The 25,941-nt window shown below is 42.3% G+C and overlaps 1 protein-coding gene across 3 annotated transcripts in view; it reads right to left on the bottom strand.

The window, feature by feature from the left end:
• The window catches only part of RABGAP1L (RAB GTPase activating protein 1 like), a 978,589-nt gene that overhangs the window by 667,311 nt on the left and 285,337 nt on the right, over nucleotides 1-25,941 (bottom strand). For all 3 annotated transcript variants that reach the window (XM_033916610.1, XM_033916611.1, XM_033916612.1), the window contains exons 13-14: nucleotides 25,518-25,611; nucleotides 4,565-4,715 (exon numbers count right to left, since the gene is read on the bottom strand). In XM_033916610.1, the coding sequence (XP_033772501.1) occupies nucleotides 4,565-4,715; nucleotides 25,518-25,611 (245 nt within the window). The remainder of the gene's footprint in view (nucleotides 1-4,564; nucleotides 4,716-25,517; nucleotides 25,612-25,941) is intronic.

The raw sequence follows: 25,941 nt of genomic DNA, 5'->3' as shown, positions 1-25,941 counted from the left end.
TATCCCATGATTCTTTAATTTTCTCAGGAGCCTCTCATGAGGAACTTTGTCAAAAGTTTTCTGAAAATCTAGATACACTACAACAACCAGCTCACCTTTATCCACATGTTTATTCACACCTTCAAAGAAATCAAGCAAATTGGTGAGGCAAGATCTCCCTTAGCTGAACCCATGCTGACTCTGTCTCATTAAATCATGTTTGTTTACGTGTTCCACAATTTTATTTTTTATAATTGTTTCCACCATTTTGCCCAGCACTGAAGACAGGCTTACCTGCCTGTAATTTCCCAGATCTCCCCTGGTGTCCTTTTTAAAAATCAACATAACATTGGCCATGCTCCAATCTTCAGGTACTACAGGTGATTTTATCAACAGGTTACAGATCATTAACAGCAGGTCAGCAAATTTATGTTTGAGTTCTTTTAATATCCTGGGATGTACACCATCCGGTCCAGGTGATTCATCACTTTTTAACTTGTCAATTTATCTTAGTACATCTTCCAGATTCACCGAGATTTCTTTCAGTTCCTTCACATCATCACCCTTGAAAACCATTTCCAGTTCAGGTACATCTCTTGCATATTCTTCCATAAGGACTGAAGCAAAGAATTTATTCAGTCTCTCCACTATGGCCTTATCCTCCCCAAGTGCCCCTTAATCATCTAATGGTCCCACAGATTCCCTCACAGATTTTCTGCTTCTGATGTGCCTAAAAAAAATTGTTATGAGTTTTTGCCTCTTTGGCAAGTTTCTCTTCATATTCTTTCTTAGCTTTCTTTGTCAATGCTTTGCATCTAACTTGCCAGTTCTTGTGTGTCTTCTTATTTTCTTCATTCAAATCCTTTTTCCATGCTTTGAATTTTTTTTTTTTTTGGCTCTAATAGCCTCTTTTACTTCGTCTTTTAACCATGCCGGCTCTCGTTTCCTCTTCTTTCCACTTTTGTCAATATGTGGAATGCATCTGGTCTGGGCTTCCACATCTGATTTACAGTCCTCACCTTTGCAACTGATCCTTTTAGCTTCTTTTTAACCATTTTCCTAATTTTTTCATAGTCACCCTTTTGAAAATTAAATGCCTCTACAGTACATTTCTTTTGTGATGTCACTCCCGGTATCAGTACAAATTTGATCATGTTATGATCACTGTTTCCAAGCACACTCAACACAGTTAATTCCTGTACTATGCCTCGCATTCCACTAAGGACCAAATCTAAAATAACTCCCTCTCCTGTTGGTTCCTGGACCAGTTGCTCCAAGAAGCAGTCACTTACGACGTCTAGGAATTTTACCTCCTTAGCACTCCCTGAAGTAACATTTATCCAGTCAATGTTGGGGTGTTTTAGCCTGCACCGCCTCTGGATCACAGTTTGAAGTTGTGGCATTGTGTGGATTTCAGATGAGCAGAGAGAGTAGCTAAGTGGACTGTTTCTCATTATACATGCAAAATTTGGACTGGGCACACTTCCACTTGAGTGTGGATGCTGCACGCTAATAGGAAGCATGCTAATTTGTGGCATGCTTGTACTAATGTTTTGAACTTGGGAGTTTTTGTCTCTGACTGCTATTGTTTCTCAACTGATATTGCAAATCAACCAAACAAGGAAACTTCTAGAAATGTCCAAATAAATATAAACACCAGATAGTGAGGACAAAACTATATTAAATTGATTTTTCGCTAGACCTCAAACACCCAAGGTACTACTTTATATTGTTTTTCGTACCCTTACTGGGGTGGTGTTTTCATCATTGGTCTTAGCAAATAGCATGTGCAAAAAACTTTTTTATATAAACTAATATTCTCTTCTGGCTCTGCATGAATTATAAAGTGCATAGAGTGCTATAGAGTGCTGTAAAGGAAAGGCACTTATCTTTATGCCGACGGCTGCCCAACCATTTCACTCCTAGTTTCATCAGGGGCTATGCCTCCTTTAATACAGACACCATCATTTTCAGTTAAGAAAGCCCTTACTTTGAGTCACAAATGCTGCTGTTTTTAGCACTGCATTCAGCCGACGTTATACATCGGCTGAGTGCAGTGCTAAAAACAGCCGTCGGGCATAAAGATAAGTGCCTTTCCTTTACAGCACTCTATAGCACTTTATAGCACTCTATGCACTTTATAATTCATGCAGAGCCAGAAGAGAAAATTAATTTATATAAAAAAGTTTTTTGCACATGCTATTTGCTAAGAGCAATGATGAAAACACCACCCCAGTAAGGGTACGAAAAACAATATAAAGTAGTTCCTTGGGTGTTTGAGGTCTAGCGAAAAATCCATTTAATATAGTTTTGTCCTCACTATCTGGTGTTCAACTGATATTGAACATTATTCACAGCAATATAATTCAAGGGACTTTTAGAGAATTTTTACCTGGATGTTATCTTAGGAAGTGGAGGTTTTTGGTTTGTTTGTTTGTTTACCAATGAAGCCCAACTGAGATTTTTCTCCACTTCTCAAAATTTTGCCAGTGACATAATTTGTAATATTAGAAGAGTTCTTCCTTGGCACTGTATAGGGCATGTATGTGTATGCATGGGTAATTGAAATCACCTATTATTATACTTTTGCCCAATTTTCCAGCTTTCCTAATCTCTGAAAACATTTCTTCATCTGTCTGCTCATTTTGTCCCAGGTGACGGTAGTATAACCCTACCTTTACATTCCTTCCCTTCACACATGGAATTTCTATCCATACGGATTCCACACTACTATCTATGTCATGCAGAATGTTTATTTTAACTCCTAAAAACTACATTATTTGTAGAAGCATTTCAATAAATGTCTATCCTGGGTTATGAATATTCTTGTATTGATATGTTGTTGAGTGCCGTAAATAATGGCTGATATGAAGGAATTGCTGTATTTATTTTTTGTATAACATGTGTTGTATGGTTTTTTGTTTGTTTTTTTTAAATGACTGGCTTTTGTTTTTTGTTGTTTTTTTTTTTTGTAAAACCGCCTAGTTATAGGCGGTTAAGAAATCTTTTAAATGAATAAATTCTCTCTTTAACATATAGCACAACCCCCCTCCAATTTGATCTACTCTATCCTTGCGATATAATTTGTACTCAGGTAACACAGTATTCCATTGATTGTCCTCCTTCCACCAGGTCTCTGAGATGCCTATTAAATCTCATCATTCAGTGCAATATACTCTAACTCTCCTATTTTTAGGCTCTCCTATTATTTTTTAGGCATCTAGCATTTGTATTCAGACGCTTCAAATTGTATTTTTTTTTTCCTTTTACTCGGTCTTCTTCTTAAAATCTCCTGGCTTTCTTTTACCATTATTGAAACCTTCTACTGGGACTCCCTAAATATCCTGTGCGACAGTCGGCTTTCCCCCGCATCTCAGTTTAAAAGCTGCTCTATCTCCTTTTTAAACATTAGCGACAGCAGCCTGGTTCCAACCCAGTTAAGGTGGAGTCAGTCCTTTCAAAACAAGCTCCCCCTTTCCTATTCGGTTGCCCAGTTCCTAACAAATCTAAATCCCTTATCCCTGCACCGTCGTTTCAACCAAAAGCTGGTTAACCGTCAATAAATTAAAATTGAATCCTGATAAAACTATTGCACTACTCTGATAAGCACGGGTTCTTGGGTACCTTTACCCCACTCAGTATAATAAGAACTCCATTCCCACTAGTATAGAGATCTCAAAGTCCCTCCTTGAGGGCCGCAATCCAGTTGGGTTTTCAGGATTTCCCCAATGAATATGCATGAGATCAATGTGCATGCCCTGCTTTCAATGCATATTCATTGGGGAAATCCTGAAAAACCAACTGGATTGCGGCCCTCAAGGAGAGACTTTGAGATCCCTGCACTAGTACATATGGTCAAAGTATTGGGAATAACTTTGGATACATATATTGGGAATAACTTTCTCCTTATATATCACTAATGTAGTCTAATGCTGAGGGTTTTTTTTTTAAATTATGTTTAATCCATATCCTCTGTCACAGTGATGTTGTCCTGGCTTTGTTCTGTTTTTTCCCTTTAATAAAAGAGAATTGATACTAAATACTGAAAATTTCCTTAATTAAAAAAAAAAAAAAAAAAACCTCCGATAACGCCCCCCCCCCCCAACAATTACAGCAAACATGCAATCCAGCTCACTGCATATGGAAAATCCGGACCCCTAGACCCGCCCTCAAGCCTGCCCAGTCCCACCCATCCCCACCATATCACACCCCAGTTCCGCCCCGTCACACCCCCAATCCCACCACAAGTCTGCCCCAGCCCCGCCTCCAATACCGCCCCCCACTGCCTGCTCTCATCCTGTCCAAAGGAAAGCTTTTCAAAACCCGGACAAAGTGCCAGGTTTTGAAAAGCTGTCCGGATTCAGGAAAGAAAGTTCAGCCAGACCCAGACCCAGTAAGCAGTTGGGACAAATTGATTTATGTAAATATGTATTACTAGAATTTATTAACAGCCTTTTAGAAAAAGAATTCACCCAAACAGGATCAAAGGAAAAATACTCGAAGATAAATTTTTGCAGCATTAGGCATTGTGGTAAAGATGCAAACAAAATGAAAATGCCAAACAAAAATCATAGATGCTTCTTACTTTGGTGATGAGAATGCGGTATCTCTCTAACATAGTCTGGTCATCATGACATCCTGCTAGCAGCTGCCACACCTCTGCTCTCAGTGCCTCTGGGATGCCACTCTTCACTAGACAGGACAGTCCTTTTGGTCTTACACTGAGGTTATTGTGCCTGCGGAAACAAAATTGACATATTACCTCTTCAGTACTCAAATAAAATAAGTATTCAACAAGAAATATAAGACAAGACTTTTAAAATTCATACTTAATGAGTGCCATTTTCATCATATTTTGCATTGAGTGGCAGATGAAGAATGTGTATCCTCACCCCAAATCTCGATATTTTAAAAATTATCCTGATACAAATGTGCTGTTTAAACCATTAAAGGGTAGTCAGCCAGCAGTGAGCGTTTTCAAGTTTCAAGTTTCATTAAAATTTGATATACTGCCCCAGGGCCAAGGCCATCTAAGTGGTTACATACATAATCAAAACAAGCTAAAATTAATAAGTAAAATAGTTATTAAAAGATAGAAATCCATTCATTCTTGAACAGTAGAAGATGGAAAGTATGCTGGTCCACAAGGCCCCAAGGCTGAGAACAGGGCACATTCTATAATGGGAGTGAAAATTAAATTAACTACTGAATATATCTTTATATAAGTAGATGTTCAAAACTGCACAAAATTCCAGTAAGATGGTGTTAATCTGATAGCAAGAAAAAATGAGTTCCACAGTATAGGTCTTATAATACTAAATATGCTTGAACAAGTTGAGTCATAGCAGGTCTGACAAAGGAACAGAATATATAATTGTTTAGATCAGGGGTGTCAAACTCAATCACAATAAGGGGCCGAAATCTAAAACAAAGGCTAAGTCGCGGGTCAGACCCTGCCCAATATCCGCCCCAGACCCTGCCCCCATAATAGTACTAATTGTAACACTATTTTTTCCATTCCTTTTTCATATATACGCACAATACAATCTTATTAACAACACAAAATGGTTAACCACAAAATTAAACTACACAGGCGCAGGCTTGCCATAATCTTTTCTGTACTTCATTAGAATCTGTCTTCGATCATGACTACACACATGCTTTCTCAGCTCTTTAATCAGGATTAGGTTATAAGTCATGAAATCCTAGTAGCCATTGATGTTCCATGTGTTCAAACCTGGGGGGAAGGGGAGAGGGGCTTCATTAGAAGAATGAGGGTCTTCCCCAGGTACCTGTGCTCTTATGTCTTCTGTGTCAATGCAGCCTTGGGAGATGAAGTAAGTTCTGAGAGTATGTCCAAAGGTGATCAGGCCAGCCAGAAGCTCTCGTTCCCATTCAGGCTTTGACAGATTGTTGTCCTGTGCTGGAAAGTACTTCTATAGCTTTCAAGCAGTATATCTTCTGGCCAGCTCTCTCCTTCTCATTTCCACAGTTTCTCAAAGCCACGGGTGGCGGCTCCTAAGCGCGTCCTGCGCCTGAACCGGAAGCCTTCTCTCTGACATTGCAACATCAGAGGGAATGCTTCAGAAGAGGCGTGGGACGCGCAAGGAGCCACTGCCTGCATCTTTGAGCACACGGCGGAAACGAGGAGGAGGGAGCAGGCCAGAAGATAAAACACCCAAGTGTGGCAATGAAAACGCCGCATTGCACTGTGAGCCACATAAAACAGCCATGCGGGCCAGATTCGGCCCACGGGCCTTGTGTTTGACACTTGTGGTTTAGATTATGAGAGCATAAAGACCCTGATGATATATACAGAATCAAATGGTGAGAAAGATAGAGAGGTGAATTGAAATGATATGTCTTGTAAACTAATGAGTATTTCAAAAGTAATTCTATGTGAGACTGGGCGCAAATGGTCTGCTTTAAGGAGAGGCCCAGGGGAAGGAAAGTGTTTCCCGTATGCATCTTGACTACAACACTTAGATACTCTGCATGGCTGAGGGCTTATGTTACCACATCCACACATGCTTTTCTGATATATTTGCTTATATTGGGACCCCTGAAGAAGATGTGTTAGTCAAAACACGGACCGTGTTGGGTCCCCTTCACCCTACATACTTGTGGATTGTCCTACTATTTTTAATAGACTGAATAAAGCCTTCACTGGGAACATCTGCCTCCACAGTTTCTTTTGCTTTGGTTTGTTGTCTTACTGTGGATATATTGGGTTCTTTTCTGTTGGTTAAGGAGAGGTGGCAACATGATCAAATTTTTATGAGCCTGTCAAAAGTTTTATGGCTAAATTCTGAATAAGTTGAAGATGACGTTTTTCCTTGCAAGTAATGTCATATAAAAGTCTATTTCAGTAATCCAGCTGGCTAATTATATGTCCATGAATAAAAACACATAGAGCTTGTTTAGTGAAATGATGACAAATGGAAGTAATCATTTTAAGTTTATAGATGCAACATTGTACCACTTTGGAAATATGAGAATGAAATGAAAAAGTAGTGTCATAAGTAACTCCTAATATTTTCAATGTTGATGAGAATGAACTTGGTGATCCTCCAGTGGTTATAGGCACTGGAAAGGGGTTCTTGAGAAACATTCTCGTAAATAGGAACACTTTACAGTATTTTTATTTATTACAGAATAGCCATGAGGAAAGAGTCTAGCTTTAGTGACCTTAATTTTAGGGAAAATGCAGGCTGCTTTCCAGGGGGGTGGGAAATTGCCCTTGCATTACACTATGGGATATCACGGAGTGAAGAATTGGAGACAAAAAATGTGAAAACCTTTTGATACAGTGGGATGGATGGGGAAGTTGCTATTTTGATTTAGTTAGTAACCTGGAAATGTCATCAACAGATGGTAATTTAAATGATAATAATAATAATAACAGTTTATATACTGCAGGACCGTGAAGTTCTATGCGGTTTACAATGATTAAAAGGTATTACAGATTGAGTGGAATAAACAAAGTTCAGAGTTAGTGAATAACAGTTCTAAAGATCATTTGTTGAGGACTAAGATTGTATAGGTCAGTTACCTAAGTACTTCAGGAACAGATGTGTTTTTAGGCGTTTCCTGAATTCCCTATAAGTAGTAGGTACAAGCAGTTGTTCCAGGTCTTTACCCCATAATACTGCTTGATGTGAGAAAAGATGTTGGTGATGACTTTTAAATTTACAACCTCTAACCGGCAGAGAAACAAAGTTCAGATGTGAACTTCTCCTATGTCTGTTGGTTGTGAAAGAGAAAAGGTCTGTTATATATTTAGGGGCTAAGCCGTAAAGTACCTTGAAGCAAAAACAACCAAACTTGAACTTCACACGTGCCTCTATCGGCAGCCAGTGTAGCAGTCGATAGGAAGGTGTTACATGATCAAACTTCTTCAGTCCACAAAGTAGCCTAACCGCTGCATTTTGTACCAGTTGCAAACGCCGCATATTTTTCTGGGAGAGTGCCAAGTAGGCGATGTTACAATAATCAAGTTGACTCAGTATGAGGGATTGTACCAGAATTCTAAATGATGAGACATCGAAGTAAGCTCTGATGGACCGAAACTTCCAGAGGATGAGAAAGATCTTTCTAATCAAGGAGTTTACCTGGTCTTTTATGGTCAGACTCTGGTCCAGTGTTACTCCCAATAGCTTCATAGTGGGTTGAATGGGATGACTAAGGTTATTGATGCACAGTGATTCTTTAGTGTCATGTGGGTGTGGCGATGCTATAAAAAAATTTGTTTTCTCTGGGTTTAGCTTTAGTCTGAACTCAGTCATCCATTGCTCCATCCGATTTAGTACCTCTGTTGCTTTGGGGTGACTTCTGAGATAAGAGGTATTGAATGGTATAATTATCATGAAGTCATCAGCGTAGCTAAATAGTTTTATCCCCAGCTGGGATAGTTGCGTACCCAATGAGGACATATAAACATTGAAGAGCAGAGGGGATAATGGTGACCCCTATGGCATGCCAGATGAATTGCTCCATGTATCAGAGAGATCGTAATTGAAACGAACTTGGCAGATGTTAGTTGACTGCAGCTAACTGATGTAAGAGAAGATGATTGTGATTGTTGAGATATTGAAGATGGAGCAGAAGTGACTGATTGAAAGTGAGATCTAATAGTAGCAATTTTAGACTCAAAGTAATTTGCAAATTCAGATGAAGTAGGGAGTCGAGTATTTGATGTATTAGTTGGGGCAGTTGTAACAGTTTTCAGTATATGATATATTTTAGCAGAATGAGCAGAGTAATATTTCTTCTTTATTAAACAGGTGGGTTTTTTTTTAATAATTGATGGCTGAAATTTTATAATGACTTTGTGCTGCACTAGTATGAACTTTTTGCCAGATATGTTCCTGATGACAAAGCTGAGATTTAAGAAGCGCAAGATCAAGAGTACAACATGGTTCATTTTTGCTCCTAGTCTGTGAATCAGGTATTGAGATAATTGGAGTTAGTAAATTATGTTTCTTGTAGTTTCAAATTCCAGAGTGAGATTTGAGTTTCAAGAGAAAATGTAGAATCTTTTAAAGCTGAGAGGTGAATTTAAAAAAAGTTTCAGGAATCAGATTTTTTTTTTTTAAAAGTTGCATGTAATTTTGGTACAAGCTTTTTTGATCTGAAGTTTAAAAGTAAATGAAATGAGCAAATGATCAGTCCAAGGGTATTAAGTAGATCTGAAACAGAAGTGGATATAAGAATTTGAACAAGGGTATGTCCTGATTTATAAGTTGGAAATGTTACATGCTGTGTAAGAAAATTATCAATGATTAAATTGTTGAAGATGGCAGCATGAGGTGCTATGTAGGAATCTACATGAATATTAAAATCTCCAAAGAGGAAATGATTTTGAGAATCAATATTAATTTTTGCAATGTTAGTCCTGGATATTCAGTGCCGGGTTTATGTAACACCAGCTAACACATAGCCAGTTAAGTGAATACTGAGAACTTAACTGGTCGTGGGTTACCACATACGGACAGGACGGTGTTTATGTGGTCAACCTGGCAAGTTAAGTGCTGAATATTGACACTTAATCAGCCAAGTGCTGACTCTTCCCTCAGAATGCCCCCAAAATAGCCAGTTTTCACTTTGCTCCTGCTAATCTTCAGCAGTGATAACTGTTTATGTGCCACTGAAAATTATTGGATAGTCCCAAACAAGTGATTTAACCAATCAGTGGCCATTTTTGGCCAGTAAAATTGTTTTGAATATGACAAGTAAATGTCCAAATTTTATCCAGATAATAAGGGGATGGGTTAGGGAAGGTGTGGGTTAGGAAATTATGGTGTCAATATTCAGTATGGATTAGGCAGGCAGGAGATGTTCTTGCTCACTTAAACCAAGCTGAGTGGTCTTAGCCCTGGATTTTCAGCAGCACTGAGCAGTTAAACCGTTGTACCTGCTACAGCTCTGTCTAGTGCAGAGGTGGGCAACGAGGGCCAGAATCCAGTCGGGTTTTTAGGATTTCCCCAATGAATATGCATGAGATCCATTTGCATACAATGGGAGGCAGTGCATGCAAATATATCACATGCATATTCATTGGGGAAATCCTGAAAACCCGACTGGATTCTGGCCCTCGTTGCCCACCCCTGGTCTAGTGAGTGATGGGGCATCCAGGGATGGAGAAGGGGCAGAGAAGAAAGCTATTTGGGGACTGGTGATATTCAGCACCACTGCCAACTTAAAAAATGATAGGGTTGGATGGCTGCTGACCTGGGGAAGACCTGTCTAGAGAAGAGTCAAGCACTTGATTCAAATCTGCCACCAAGATCAGAGAGCCTGCATCTGATCCCAAAGCAGTCTTAACTAGAGATTGAAAAAAGGCATGTTCATAGGTAGTGGGAGTAAACACTACCAGTAGATTAAAACCGAGTGTACTCAAAGTCACCTGCAAGAACACACAGCGGCCATAAGTATCTTTAGAAAGTAGTGTAGTTCAGGACTGTAGAAGTTTATTATTAAGTATTGCTACCCGGGGTCATGTGATGTGCTGAGCCAAGTAAGATGTGTTTTGCTCGAGCTCCGGGGCCCCGGGTCCCTCCGTGCCTTGCCTTCCCTCTCTTGCCGATTCTACATCTAAACTAATTATCAGTGTGATGTATGGACAAGTTTATGCAGCCCGGCCATGAGCGGAAAGACGACCCGTACCACCAAGGAACGAAAGGCGAGAGCTTTGCGGCCTGAATCTAAGATGGCGGCGGTGAACTCGGGTTCCGCGCTTCCCTTGGCGGAAGCTCACATTGAGGTCCTGTCTGCATCGGTGGTGCGGACTTTGGATGCCCGCTTTGAACAACTGTCGGGCCAACTCACCTCGCTTGAGTCCTTGCTGACAGAAACCACCAGACACACTGGCAAACTGGAGACTCGAGTAGCGCTAGTGGAGGACGCCCATACCGCCTCTGCAGCGGATCTGGTGTCTCTTAAAGAGCAACTTCAGCACCAGGTAGACAAACTCGAAGATCTCGAGAACCGATCAAGACGAGACAATCTGCATCTGATTGGTTTCCCAGAAGCGGTTCCGCATTCTCGCCTGCTTACCACATTGGAGTCTTGGCTTCAGGCTGAATTACCGCTCCCTGCTGGCATGGGGCCTCTGAGGCTGGAGCGGGCCCATCGCCTTGGTAAGCATGCCGAGGATCATACCCGAGTCACCATTCTCAAGGTGCACAACTCGGCCCACAAGGCAGAACTAAACTAAACTAAACCTTAAGTTTGTATACAGATGATTCACTATAGGCAAAAACGTAATACCTATGAGAGAGCTCCGGTCCACCTGTTCCAGGACTACTCCCTTGCAGGAGTGCCGGCGACGCTTTTCCCAAGTGTGCTCCGCACTTTGACCTCAAGTAGCAATTCCAGTTGCTGTATCCTGCGCTGCTGAAGATTTGGACGACCACCGGGTGGAAGAGCTACTCCTCGGCTGAGGCAGTATAGGCCTACTTGGATGCTCTTCCTGGAGGGACTGGGCCTTCTACGGCCCCCTGATATTTCTGGGCTCGTGGTTGATGCTAGCTATTTCTTGGTGGCTCTTATCTTCTGGATTGGTTGTTGGCCCTTATCTTTGGGGGCCTACTTTCTGGCCTCAGGATCCCCTGCAGAGGTCGTTTACTTTTCCTGCTTGACTGGGGGTTTGGTGGACTTGGGGGTTTGCTGTTTCTGAAGATGGATCTTTGCTGTTTGGTTATGAGTGGGGGACTTGCTCCTCCTTTGACTGTAAGCCTCTACGCAGCTTCTGTTGAGGATTCAGCTGTGTTTTCAGTTTGTTCTTATTTCATTTATTCTTATGGGTGATTGGGTTCTTGGTGGTTGTGTGTTCGGGCATTTGGTGAGAATGTGGATTGGGACTTGGTGGGGGTGTATATATGGGGGGGGGGTGAGGGATGGATCCCGTATGGTACACCATCTGGCTGTGGTTGTCCCTTGTGGACTTTCAGTGGTTTGGGATCCTTCCTTCATCCCTAGTTTGTGGATGATATATGGGTATTGTACCTGACTGTAGTTGTGGGGTGGTGAGGAAGGTGGTGTGTATTGGGTTTCTTCTGATTTGGGAGTGGTGAGGTGAGGAGGGTGGAGGGATCGGGGGCCCTGGTCATGTCATTAGTGACTCCGCTGCTCCTACCCTAAGGGGGGTGGAGCGCCTGTTGGTATTAGGGATTTCAGGGGGGATGGTATTTGGGGAAGAGGGGGGAGGAGGGGATGGGGTTGGAGGGGGTGGGGTTTTGGGGCTTGGGTGGCTTTGGGAAGGGGGGTGGGATTGTCCTCTTTCAATCTTTGGAGTATGTAACCTGTTGGGTTTTCCTGCAATGTCTTGTATGCTGCTACTGTGTGGAGAAATTGATACTAATGGCCCTGGGGGAGGCTGGGCTCCCGGGGTTCTTTTCTGTGCTCTGTATCTCTTTCCTCTGCTTTATAGATGAGTACCCCATTTAGGATTATTTCCTGGAACGTAGGGGGCATCACATCACCGATTAAGCGCTCAAAAATCTTGACTGCTTTACACCGTTATCACGCCGACATCACATGTCTCCAGGAAACCCGCTTGACGGACGCTGAACATCTTAAGTTGCGTAGATCCTGGGTGGGGGAGGTTTATTTTGTGTCTTCGTCGTGGCAACATGGAGGTGTTGCGGTGTTGATTCATAAGTCATCGCCGCTTGGAGTTCAGGTATTGGACAAGTCTTTGGAGGGTCGCTTTCTTCTTCTGCGCCTAACTTTGGGGGGATCAGAGCTACCTATTGCTGGTGATTTATGGTCTGAATTCGTCTGAATCTTTGTTTTTACAACAATTGGTTCATTTTTATTCAAGATATTCCGGGAACCCCTTCCTCTTAGTGGGAGATTTCAACCTGGTTAATGACCCAGATTGCGATAAATCTGGCCCAGTTGTTACACCTTTACGGGCGAAAGGACATCTTCTTGCTGATTTTTGTGATACAGTGTCTGTGGTGGATCCCTGGCGCCTCCTACACCCGGAGGACCGGGACTTTACTCACCTTTCTTGTGCCCATAACACCTGGTCTCGGATTGATTACATCTTTATGTCTTCCGCGTTGTTCTCCTCAGTAGTGACTGCGGAGATCGGCCCACTTAGCATTTCTGATCATACCCCAATACGGCTGGACATCCACTTGGATTCTGCATATCTTTGTTCTCCTTCTTGGCGCTTCCCATTTTACCTTGATGTAGAATTTCGGCATTTTTTACAGACTCAGTGGGAAGATTATGTGACTAATAATACATAATACTAGGAAGATCCTGTCTTGTTTTGGGAGGCAGCTAAATCAGTGATCCATGGTCAGCTGATATCCTTTCTTAGTGCTCTCAACAAACATATTCACTCGGATATTCTCACCTTGGAGCGGGCTTTGAGGACCGCTTAGAAGGCTTTTTCTGCCGCTGCTTCAGAAATGACTAGAAAGCATTATTTGTCTATCCAGGGGGCTCTCAATTCTCTGCTCCATTCTCGCTACCAGTGGTGGGCAGCTTATTAAAACCATCGTTTTCATAGATTTGACAGTAAGCCGGGACGCTTGCTGGCGCACCTGGTTGACACCCGGACGAGCCGGCAGCCGATTTTGACGCTCCGGACTCTGGGGGGATGAGGGGTGTCTTGTACTACAGAGGTGTCAGCGGTACTTCTTGACTACTTTGAGCGACTGTATGCTGCTCCGGATGATGCCTCTTCGGAGATTCTGACAGACTATCTTAGCTCATCAGGGATGCCCTGCCTTACTGAGGATGTGGTGACGGCTCTCAATCGTCCGTTCCAGGCAAGTGAATTGCAGTCCGCCATCAAGGCCTTACATTCAGGGAAAGCCCCGGGACCTGATGGCTTCTCCGGTGAGTTCTATAAACTTCTTTCCCCTCAGCTTTGTAGTCCTTTATTGGCTTATTTTAATACTGCTGTGGATCGTGGCTCCTTTTCCCGCTATGCCAATGAGGCGCTTATCGCCTTGTTGTTGACTTATCGCCTTGTTGTTGAAGCCGGGTAAGGAGAGTGATGATCCTGGATCATATCGCCCAATCTCTTTGATCAATGTTGACCTTAAGCTTTTTTCACGTATGTTGGCCGACCGTTTGGCCCCTCATCTCCCCGCTATAATCCACAAAGATCAGGTCGGCTTTGTTCGCGGCCGTCAATCGGTTTGTAATGTGAGGAAAGTTCTTTGCGCGCTTGCCCATTGTCAATAAAATCAGATTACTGCTTTATTTGTTAGTTTGGATGCTTCTAAAGCATTTGATAGTGTGCACGGGTCCTTCTTGTTTCGTACCTTAGAGTATATTGGGCTCTGCGAGTTTTTTCTTCGAGCAATTCGCTCCTTATATTCTGCTCCTTGTGCATCTTTGTTAGACAATGGCACCCGTACTAATTCTTTTCCTATTCTTCGAAGCACCCGACAGGGCTGCCCACTATCTCCATTACTCTTTCTCCTTTCATTGGAACTATTGCTCTGCACTCTACGTCTTTTTGAAGATGTCAGAGGTCTCTGGGTCGCGGAAGTAGACCTGAAGACCCTGGCTTTTGCGGATAATATGTTTCTTATTCTCACTCGCCCTGAAGTCTCTTTACCTGCTGCGTTGGATCTTCTTTCCGAATATGGGTTTTATTCTGGCCTATCGCTCAATCTAGATAAGTCGGTCGCCCTTCCCTCTTGTCCAGTGGTTCATACGGCTTGGAGGGGTTCTTTTCCTCCACATTGGGTGGAGACTGAACTTAAATATCTGGGGGTCCTTATTCAACAAGACCTCTCACGTTTATATCCCCCTTAATGTCGAACTGTTGTTTACCACTGTCATCACTCGTTTACAGTTATGGAAGGGGCTACCGCTGTCGCTTATGGTTAGAGTGAGTCTTTACAATATGCTGCCTTGGGCTTTGTTGGTTGATTGGGATTTCCTGTCATTTACCTTTGATTGGTCTCCTTGCTCTGTAACTCTATAGAGGCCACCAGGGGCTTGGGGGGTTGTGTGGGTGGGGAGATGGTTTCTACCTGTGTTTTACATTGACAAACTGTGAGCTTGCTTTCTGTATTTGTATTTACTCCTGTACTTTTTCCGTTGAGCTCAATAAAATATATTTGAACATAAGTATTGCTACCCCACCTTTCTTACAATTAGTAGAGGAACAATAAACCTCTCCCACCCATCAAGTTTTGAGTTTCATATGTTCTACATCAGACAATTTGATTTCTTGTAGACAGGCAATGTCCACCTCTTGGCGGCATAGGTAAGATAGTAATTTAGCCTGTTTATTAGGAGAATTCACACCTGACACATTTCCAGGTCACTACTCTTAGTGACGAAGTTGACTGAGCTCCAATCATCCCAAATAAAGAAAAGTGTAAGGTGCAAAAAATCAATTAGAGGATATCTGGGTGCCCAGCCTTCACCTCAGGTGTCTGACAATTCAGCAGCTAATCCTGAAAAGTATAACAGTATACAACACCCCAAACAATCACAATTATACCGTCTCTCACATTCCCACCCTGCCCACCCATCCCCAACTTCAAAATGACCCCACTCCAAAATCCCCCCACCTTCCATCACTCCCTCCACCAAACCCCCCAATCTTTTCCAAGGGCTCCAAAACACCGGAGGGAGAAATGGAGAAACCACGTAAAAATAGCTAAAGAGACCCCCCAGATCTCTCCACCCAGTGTGTCTGCAAAACAATAACACAAAAGGAATCAAATAAAAAGACCACTAGGCATGAAGGCTGTCACAAAGCGGGTATAGAAAACACACAAACTGTGCGCCTAGGAAGTGCGAAGCACCTGAACTCAACCTCGCCATTAACAAGGTAGCCAAAACAGCAATCAGGTAGCAAGTTCAAGCAGAGATAACTATCAGTATCCAGCCTGGAGAAAAGGGGTCTATGGTAAAGAAGCTCAAGCAAGCCAAGTGCACACCTCTTCCACAGAATGAAAAACTCCATCAGCTGCCTTCAATGTTAACTTTCAGTTGGGCTGGATAAAGAAGCATTCCACAAAACTGGTACAAACTTCATGATAGGACCGTCGATGATCAGATAGGGCTTGAGAGTAATCCTGGACGATCCGAATGGACAGTTTTGTAATGAAGATCTACATGCTTCATCTTAGAGCAATGTAAAATCTCAGCTTTTTGCTGGTAGCTGTGAAATTTTGCAATGACTGGTTGAGGCCTAACTCCCCCTTCACGTCTCCGACCCACACAATAAGCACATTCAATACGATATGGTCTGACATCCACTGGTGGAGGAAATTGCTGAGTTAACCAGTCCTCCAAAACTGACAGGAGCTGGGTATCAGAAAGAGTCTCTGGAAATCCCACAAAGCAAAAATTGTCTCACCTCGATCTATTTTCCAGATCGTCAGTTTTGTCCATGGTGTCCAGCACTTGTTTCTGTAGTTGGGCAACCTCAGACTGAGAAGTTTGAGATAAGTCCTGCAGGTCGGAGACCTGCACCTCTAGTTCACCAGTGCACTTAGCAATATCAGAACACACTCCATGTAAAGAAATAAGTTGTTCTGTAAGCGATTGAAAGCGGGAATCCAATGCACCTACAACAGCCAAAGTAATTTCATCTTTCAAAGTAGATGAAGCACTGTCCAATTTTTGAAGAGAGTTAGGTGCCATCTTATCTTCTGTGGCCTTCATGTGCGCAAACTTATCCTTTTTAAAGAGTCTAGACACCATCAATTCCGGAGATTTTTAATGTATCTGTCTATAAGACTACTAGGGTGTGAAAAGACTCCAAAAGCAGAAAGGATGAAGGATGATCGGGGATTCTGGAGGGTTCTCTAGGCAATGCCGGGTGGACACATCCTGTTCTGCTTAAGGCATCACATGGTCTCCTTTTAACCATTTTATCATAGTCACCTTTTGAAAATTAAATGCCTCTACAGTAGATTTATTTTGCGACATCACGTTATGATCAATGTTTCTCAGAATACCCAACACAGTTAACTCCTGTACTATGCCTTGCATTCCACTAAGGACCAAATCTAAAATAGCTCCCTCTCTTGTCAGTTCCTGGAGCAGTTGCTCCACGAAGCAGTCATTTATGATGTCTAGGAATTTTGGCTCCCCATCTTTGTCCAATCAAATTTAATACTTTGCCATCTGCGCCTTCCTACAGCAACATCCTTCTCATCCCATATTGTTCCTAGCCATTCTCTCTGCTCTCTTCTTTACCTCCCCTCCCCCCCCCCCCCCCATCGCTCCTACACCTACACATCTTACAAGAAACTATCTTCATCTAGCATGGTCTTAAAATTTGGAACTCACCTCCTCAAAACCTTTTATCCCAAATTCAAGTCATTAAGACTCATCTGTTCTCTCATTCTTTCTTTTGATACACCTTTTTTAGTCTGCCTTCCCTTTGTAACTAGCCCTTAATTCTTTTTTTTTTTTTTAATCTTTTCTGTTGTCTTTTCCTTTTTAATTTTTTCTAAATTACTTTAAGGGGACAGGGATTTGTTAACTGTGTTACAGCCATTCTGTGGCCTTCAGCAGGATATCAAAGAACTGTAAGTAAAATAAATAAATCAGAGATCAGCAAGTAGACAGTCAGGATTGCAGTTACATGTGGCTCTGTATATTTCTTTCTCATTTGCTAGGCAAGCATCCTAATGCAGGGAAACCTCTGCTTCAGAAGCTAAATTCTGGTCATTATTTTACAGTTTGTCTGCAATTTGGGGGCTCATGTGAGATCCCAACCATTGCCTGCTGGATGCTGAGAGTCTAAGTATCAGAACTAAGGTAAAGGGATGCCTGCTTTCCAAATTTCCCAGAGGGCAGGAGTACCCTTTTGCTGCAGGCATAACACCATTGTAGGAGGCTATGAGATCAATGACCACTTTTATTTTTGCGAGTCTCCTTGTTTTTTTTCTGGGCAGAGTCAAACTGTTAGAATTCTATCTAGTGGAATGGCGACAATAATGGTCTTCAGATTTGCACAATTCCACCTGTTTTTTTAAAACCTCGTACAAGGAATTCAGAAACTGAAGCAGACTAACACAGATGTGCTCACTGTCCTTAGCAGGAATACTGGAAAACTAATATTTCTGCATACTGTCTTAAGTAATAGGAGAGATTTTAAAAGACTGGATAGAGAAGGTCCTCCTGGCATAATAAAGGAGAGAGCTTTTTAACTCAGGGGTAGGACTGAAGGGTGCGTTCAAACAGTTCATGAAGGTCCTAGTCAGATAGAATTGCAAGGCATGTTCACAGGAACACCTCATGCAGATCCAGCACTCCTAAAGAGATAAAAGGCATTAGGATTTGGGAGAACTGCAGGGCAGGTTTGAGGAAATAGGGTCATGCAATCAGAAATAGCTCATGCAATCATGCAAGCAAAAAAAAAAAAAAAAAGTACCAAGGAAAGTAAAGAATTCACTCCTCCTGAACTGGGCTGGTAGCCTTTATGCATAAACCTGACGGTCCTGAAAGTTGTAGGTTTTGTACAAGGGAACAGTCACACCAAATTTGATACTGCTTTATGATTTTTTGTTGAAAGTACTTTTAAAATTGATGTTTTAGTGTATCTGCACAGAGTATTAGAAAGCAGAAAAAGGGAAATTAAAGAAGTCCAATGGTTACAATATTTTAATTGGTACACTGAAATCAGTAATAAAGATAAAACTTCTTGTTTATCAGGGTTCAAAACACATGGGGAAAAAAGATTAATAACATAGTAACACAGTAAATGACTGCAGATAAAGACCTGAACGGTCCCATCCAGTCTGCCCATTAGTTATACCCATTACAAATACATGATTAAATTAAACTTGTCTCTTCTTTGATATTTCTGGGTCATAGACTGTAAAGTCCACCTGGTATTGTCCTAGGTTCCAACTGCTGAAGTTGCCATCTAATCAAGCCATTGTGACATCATTGCTAAGGCTGGCTCTTGGGCATTGGTGGAATGAGGCATTATGACATCACAATCTAAGCTCTTGAATGTTGCTACTCTTTGGGTTTCTGGCAGGTAACATAGTAACATAGTAAATGACGGCAGATAAAGACCTGAACGGTCCATCCAGTCTGCCCTTTAGTTATACCCATTAAAAATACATGATTGATTTAACTTGTCTCTTCTTTGATATTTCTGGGTCATAGGCTGTAAAGTCCACCTGGCATTGTCTTAGGTTCCAAATGCTGAAGTTGCCATCCAAGCTCACTCCAGCCTATCCAACCATCCTGTCTGCAGGATATCTACAATAATGTCTGGCCAGCAACATCCTCATGTTCCAAGTTACTGGAGTTCCCATTGATGCCCTTCCCAGCCCATCCTACAAGTTAGAAAGGAAAGTAAAAATGCAGGCAAATCTAGATTGTATCCTCAGGTTTCTAAATCAGAACTGCCAGCTTATAATAGTGATTAACAGAAGAAAATAGATTTTGGGAGTCAAGAAGTATTAGTAGAAGATCTAGGGACAGTAGGAGAAGTCCAGGTAGCCACAGGAATAAAAATAAGCCCATAGAAAGAAAGGAGGGTCAAGAGCAAACTTAAGACCATTTGGCAATACAGTGTTCCCCTGCAAATTTGCCATTTGACTCATTCGCGGTATTCTCCAACCACCTCTTCCTGTACTAAAGTTGGGCACACCAATCAGGAGCTGCATGTCAAAGCAGCTCTTGATTGGTGTAGCCTGACTTTAGCACAGGAAGAGACGGTCGGAGAATATCGCAAATGAGTGAAACTGCGAACCAGTGCTCCAGTTGCCCTCTCCTGCCTCCCCAGGCAAAAAAACGTAGTCGCGGTTTTCCGATATTCGCAGGAGTTCCTGGAACGAAACCCCTGCGAATATTGGGGGAGTAATGTATTAAAAAGCATATTAAGCAAGAATCTAAGTCTGCCGGTGAATCTAGTAAAGCTTATCCCTTTATAGCTGTAACAAATTTGTATATAAAACAAGGTGCTAGGATAGCTTCTGTATCAGGGACTTATGGAAGCACTCTGTCATAGAGTCAAAGAATTTCCATCTACAGAAAATGATCCAGTAAAATGGTAGATTGAATTGTTCCTTGTATTTCAAGCATGTGATCCTACATATGCAGATCTGCAGCATTTATTGATGACAAAAAGAAAAACTATGTAATGAAGCTAAATGGTATAACAAATATCCCATTGTGAGTGAATACTAAAAACCAAGAACAGTTAGAAAATTACACAAAGGGAAGGGAAGAGAAAAGCAGGTAGAGGCAGTTACACAAGAATGGAACAGGAAAGCAGACTAGACTAAGCTAGCTGCATTCAAACAAAATTCAGAGGAAAATGTTTCAGATTACTGGAACAGGATGCATAATGTTTTCATAGAACATTCCAGAACAACAACAACAACAAAAAAGATTTACAGTAAATGCAGCCTCAGGTACAGGAGCGGCATTATGTGGACTGCTTCCATAGGTAAAAAAAAGATGCTTCAGAGTTTCACTGTTAGAAGGCAACTAGATGAATTAGTAGAGATTGCCAGACATTTCCATGTAACCATTTCCTGCTGGAGAGAAAGAAGCAAGAACAGCTTCTCAAACTTCAGTTGCGAGCACTCCAGATGCAAAGAGCAAGGAGAAAGAGGCAGAGGGCGAAGGAGAAGCCTTCGCCGACTCATTTTGAAAGACAACAGGAGTGTTTCTACTGTGGCAAGGGCAGGGTTACCAGATGTCCGGATTTCTCCGGACATGTCCTCCTTTTGAGGACATGTCCAGGGGTCCGGACGGCTTTTCAAAACCCGGCACTTTGTCTGGGTTTTGAAAAGCTATCCTTCGTGCAGGAGGGCATCCATGCATGAGCGGATATGATGCAACGATGTGGGTGCACGTGATGTCATTGCGTCGTATCCGCACATGCGCAGATGTCCTCCCCGACGACAGCAGGCAGCGTGGGGAGGGGGAGGCGGGGGGGGGGATTGGAGGCAGGGCAGGGATGGGTGGGACTGGGAAGACCTGGGGGCGGGACTAAGGGGCCAGATTTTCCAGACGGAACATTTGGTAACCCTAGGCAAGAAGCCACTAGAGATCTGTGTTCAAGGAGGCCTCAGCTTGGGGATGGCACCTCCCAGAGCCTTGATGGTGATGTCTATAAAGATGAAGACTGGATCTGGCTTCCAAGGCATCATAAGTCACCTACTGACCCTTCATATCTCTTGATTTCACAGAACATCTGAAGAATTTTAATAGCAAAGAAATGCAGATAATGTTCACATTTTGGCTAATCTGGATACTTTTATCCGGCAGGCTCTTGTATTACTGAATGCAAAACCCAACCTATCACAAAATGGCTGACAGAACACGATGTAAATGAACCCTCAAAAAACAAAGATTCAAATATTCCTTTCTTGATAATTCATTTTTTTATCCCCTCCTTCCATTCTGTTCCACCCTTTTACTGCGATACAAGGTAAACGTTCAGTTATCCAGCACCCATGGGGATTGGTAGATGCCGGATAACTGTAGTTTATAGTTTTTATAGCTTATTTATTTGTAGCCCGCTTTACACCAAAGCGGGATACAACAAATACATACATGGTTATAATCATGAAAGTGCAAATACAACAAAACAATCACAGACCATAAAGGCAGAGAAGCACCCAGCGCCCCATCATACAACCTAAAAAGCAGGCCCCATATAGTACAGTTATTTACCGTAACAGGTGTTATCCAGGGACAGCAGGTAGCTATTCTCACATATGAGTGACGTCATTTATGGAGCCCGAATGTGGATGCCTTGCAAGAAGACTTGCTTGAAGAAACTCGAAGTTTCAAGTCGCCCGCACCGCGCATGCGCGAGTGCCTTCCTGCCCAGACCAGGGCGCGTCTCCTCAGTTCAGATAGCTAGCAGAGAAGCCAACCAGGGGAGGTGGGTGGGTTGTGAGAATAGCTGCCTGCTGTCCCTGGATAACACCTGTTACGGTAAGTAACTGTGCTTTATCCCAGGACAAGCAGGCAACATATTCTCTACATGTGGGTGACCTCCAAGCTAACCAAAGTGGGATGGTGGGAAAGTTGGCAACTTAGGAGAATAAATTTTGCAATACTGTTTGGCCAAACTGTCCATTCCGTCTGGAGAATGTATCCAGACAATAGTGAGAAGTGAAGGTATGAACTGAGGACCAAGTAGCAGCCTTACAGATTTCCTCAATAGGTGTAGATCTGAGGAAAGCAACAGAGGCTGCCATTGCTCTGACCTTATGGGCTGTTACTTTACTGTGAAGGGGTAATCCAGCCCATGTTAGTAAGGAACTGAATAAACTGCTTCTCTAACATGGTCTGGAAAGAAGCCGGCAAGGATGGATCCACGTCTGAAACCGGAGGTTCCTTCGAGGTAGAGGGAGTGTGCTTCGACTTGGGAGTCTTAGACACTTTAATCACCACCAGCGGAACCGACTGCTGAGCTATCTGACCTGAGGAAACAGGGGAAGATACAGCAGATGACGTCGAAGCAAGAGCCGCTACAAACGACAAAGGTCTGATGAGGCTCGAGGTGGAAGCAGTAGGTGCAGGAGCCTCGGTGGAAGTCGAGGCCAAAGACGCCTTCGAAGTCAAAGGATCAGTAGGAGACTCTATCTCGAAAATCTTGTCCACCAAAATGCAACGACGCTTGAAAGCACGAGGCTGAAGTGTTTGGCAAGGCAGGCACAACCTAGGATGATGTTGTGGCCCAAGGCACTTGAGGCAGCGTCCGTGAGGGTCTGTAAGAGAGATCGCACGCTGACACTTGCTACACCTGTTGAAGCCCGTAGCAAGCCGGGACATAGAAGGAAAAATAGCCGCCGCAAAATCGAAGCCCTCAGGCTGCGGCCGAGCAGCTTGTCCCGGAAAATGAACGGAAGAAGAAAAAAATTTTTTTTTTTACTAAAATATAAGAAATAAACTAAAAAACAGCGATTCGTGAGAAAAAAAAACACAAACCGCGGTTGACAGAAGGCACAGAGGAACGAAGTTAAACGCAGAGAGTCAAAGACGGACTTCTCGGCTCCACGGAAAACTGAGAACTGAGGAGACGCGCCCTGCGCTGGGCAGGAAGGCACTCGCACATGCGCAGTGCGGGCGACTTGAAACTTAGAGTTTCTTCAAGCAAGTCTGCTTGCGAGGCGTCCGCATCCAGGCTCCGTCAATGACGTCACCCATATGTGAGAATACCTGCCTGCTGGCTGCTTGTCCTGGGATAATTTATTTTACAAAAAAGATGTCTTTTTAGTAATCTTTTCAAATTTGCCAGGTTTTCCTGCTGCCGTATATACAATGGTATCTCATTCCATTCCCTGGGGCCTATACAGGAAACCAGACCTGGACAGCTTCAGCCTTAACTGCTTACCTGTTGGAATTTGTAAATCTGCACCATCTCCACAGCGCAGCTGTCGAGGCGGGATATGTGGCAGAATGCTAACTACTAGATACTTCAGTGCTAAATTGTGAATGCAAAGATAAACCATTAACAACAGTTTGTAATGTATCCTGTGCTCCAATTTGAGCCAGTACAATGTGATATAACATTCTGATACATGGTCACACCTCCTCAATTGAAAAAGTGTCCGGACTATCGAATTCTATGCAACCTGCAAAGCACATAAGGCCAAAGCAGGCATGCCAAAAAGAACCAAATTGTAGTAATCATGGCCTGATTAAACAACTGTCTGCAGAACAGTCTTAAAGGTACTACCTGACAAATAAGGCTGTAAATTGTTTATCATATGCAGCTTTAAAAATACCTTCTTGACCATTGCTTGAACATGACCCCTGAAAGTCAAACCGGAATCCACGAGAACTCCTAGATACTTTACCTCTGTTGAAAATAGTACAGGTGCACCTAGGAGTTCAAGACAGACTGGCATATCGCTCCCTCCCCAACACACAACCTTAGTCTTCAGGGGCTGTAGGAAGGGAGGGGGAGTTGGCGGGTGAGGATCACTGCTGCTGCTGCTTCGGGGGCTGTAGCGAGGGATGGAGGGGGTTGTCCAGTCAAGACTGCTGCCGCTGCTGGTTTAGAGGCTGGAGGGAGGACAATTTTTTTTTTTTGACAGTTGGAGGTTTTAGTGATCTATCCAGTCACAAAGAGCTGCAGTGGAAATCAAACTCAGTTCCCTAGGTTCTCAGGCTGCTGTACTAACCATTAGGCTAGTGATCTATACTCTTAACTCTCCCATCTTTTTTTTTTTCTTTTCATTTTTAGAAGTTTGTTTTTAGATAAATGTATATATAACCTTCACACACACTTGTTCCTCAATCCCCCCAAATCTCCTCCCTCCTCCACAGGACAAAGCAATAAAACAAATGAGCAATGAATGTCCATAAACAAATTCTATAAGCAATAAATAAGAAATGGTTCCCATATGTGCTCCCATTTGCCAGGTTTCATCTCCTGTCTTATTTTTGTAGACTTTTTGCATTGTACATATATATTTCAGTAAGTTTTCCTTTTTTTTTTTTGTATCTACAAGCTGCTTAGTTGACAGGGATAATTTGCTATCTTTATTCTGCTCTCCCCTTTGTTGCAACATCTCTTTCAGGATGATCTAACCGTGTCGAGCTCCATTCTCATGGAGATGATGCGGTATATAAACTTAAGGTTTAGATTAGATTAGATTAGATCTAACTTCCCTGACAGTATCATTCAAAGATACCTCACTCAGAAGCCACTAAAGACACATCCTTGCATCCTCCTTTTTATTTCCAAGGCAGCATAACGGTTGCCAGATTGGAGGATGAGCTTCTTTATGTCCCTGAAGATATCTTACACCTCTCTGTCTGTTCAGCAACTCCAAACCTGCTACTTTAACCTCCAGAATAAGCACTGGCCTTTGCTGGGAGACAGGATAATGTGTCGGTAGATATTTGATCTGATCCAACATGAAATATCTTAAGCAACCATCACAAGATGCAAAGTAAGCTATAGTATTTATATCAAAATACAATTAATTTTCCAGTGAAGAAAACATGCTGAATCCTTGAATATTTCATAATTTAGGGCCTGTTTTACAAAGCCGCACTAGCGGCTGCTGCACGGTAATGGCCCCGAAGCCCATAGAGATTTAAAGGGCTTTGGGGCAGCTGCTAGTGCGGCTTTGTAAAACAGGCCCTTAGGTTGCTTGTCAAGACTGAAGAATATTATCATTTTCAAGAAAAAGAAAATAATTAAGACAACTGAGCAAAAACTCTGGTGGAAATCCCTGTGTTATACATATAAAATAGAGCATTGCTTGGCCGTACAACAGGGACGGTTTTATGGATGTTTGGGAGCCATTGGCTAAATACTGTAAAGAGAATTAATTTTATTGACAAGTAAACATACACATCCTGTGGGGAGGGAAGTAAGGGAAGGGCGTGGAATTGGAATTGATCCGGGGATTCTATGTATAGTTTCATGAAGGATTTTATATATTTTGTTTATTAGCGGGGGGGGGGGGGGGATTTCTTTGTGCAGTAATATTTGTAAGTTTGTTGCGTTTATTATATAATGTACAAAAATGTGAATCATTTATTGTACATTTGAAAATCAATAAAGAATTTTTTTAAAAAAAGAAAACTGAGCAATTTACCATCTTCCAAGCAACTCTCCCCATGAATCCAGGATTTTTTCTGGACAGTCCTTAGAAACATCCCCAGTTCCGCTGGAGAGTTCATTATCACTCTCTGCAAGGAAACAGAGGCAGGAATATATTTACAATTCAATAAAGAGGAGAAAATGCCAGGCAGGATATCATCAAACAATACACAAACTGTGAATAAAAGCTCCAGATGGGTTATGACATTTTTTAATACACGCTCCTATATACTCATTACAGCAACTATTCAGCTTGACAACAATTGTACATTCTTCAGATTAAAAGACAGTTTTATAGAGTTTACCCATATTTTCCTAAAAATTCTATTATGGCACATTCCTTAAAATATGAGAAAACACTCAACAATCTATATGTGAAATACGAGAAGAATATAATGGATGCATGTTACATCCAAAGG

Source organism: Geotrypetes seraphini, chromosome 12 (assembly GCF_902459505.1).
Source record: "Geotrypetes seraphini chromosome 12, aGeoSer1.1, whole genome shotgun sequence".
NCBI classification, from domain to species: domain Eukaryota; kingdom Metazoa; phylum Chordata; class Amphibia; order Gymnophiona; family Dermophiidae; genus Geotrypetes; species Geotrypetes seraphini.
This window is presented reverse-complemented; position numbering and strand designations above follow the sequence as displayed.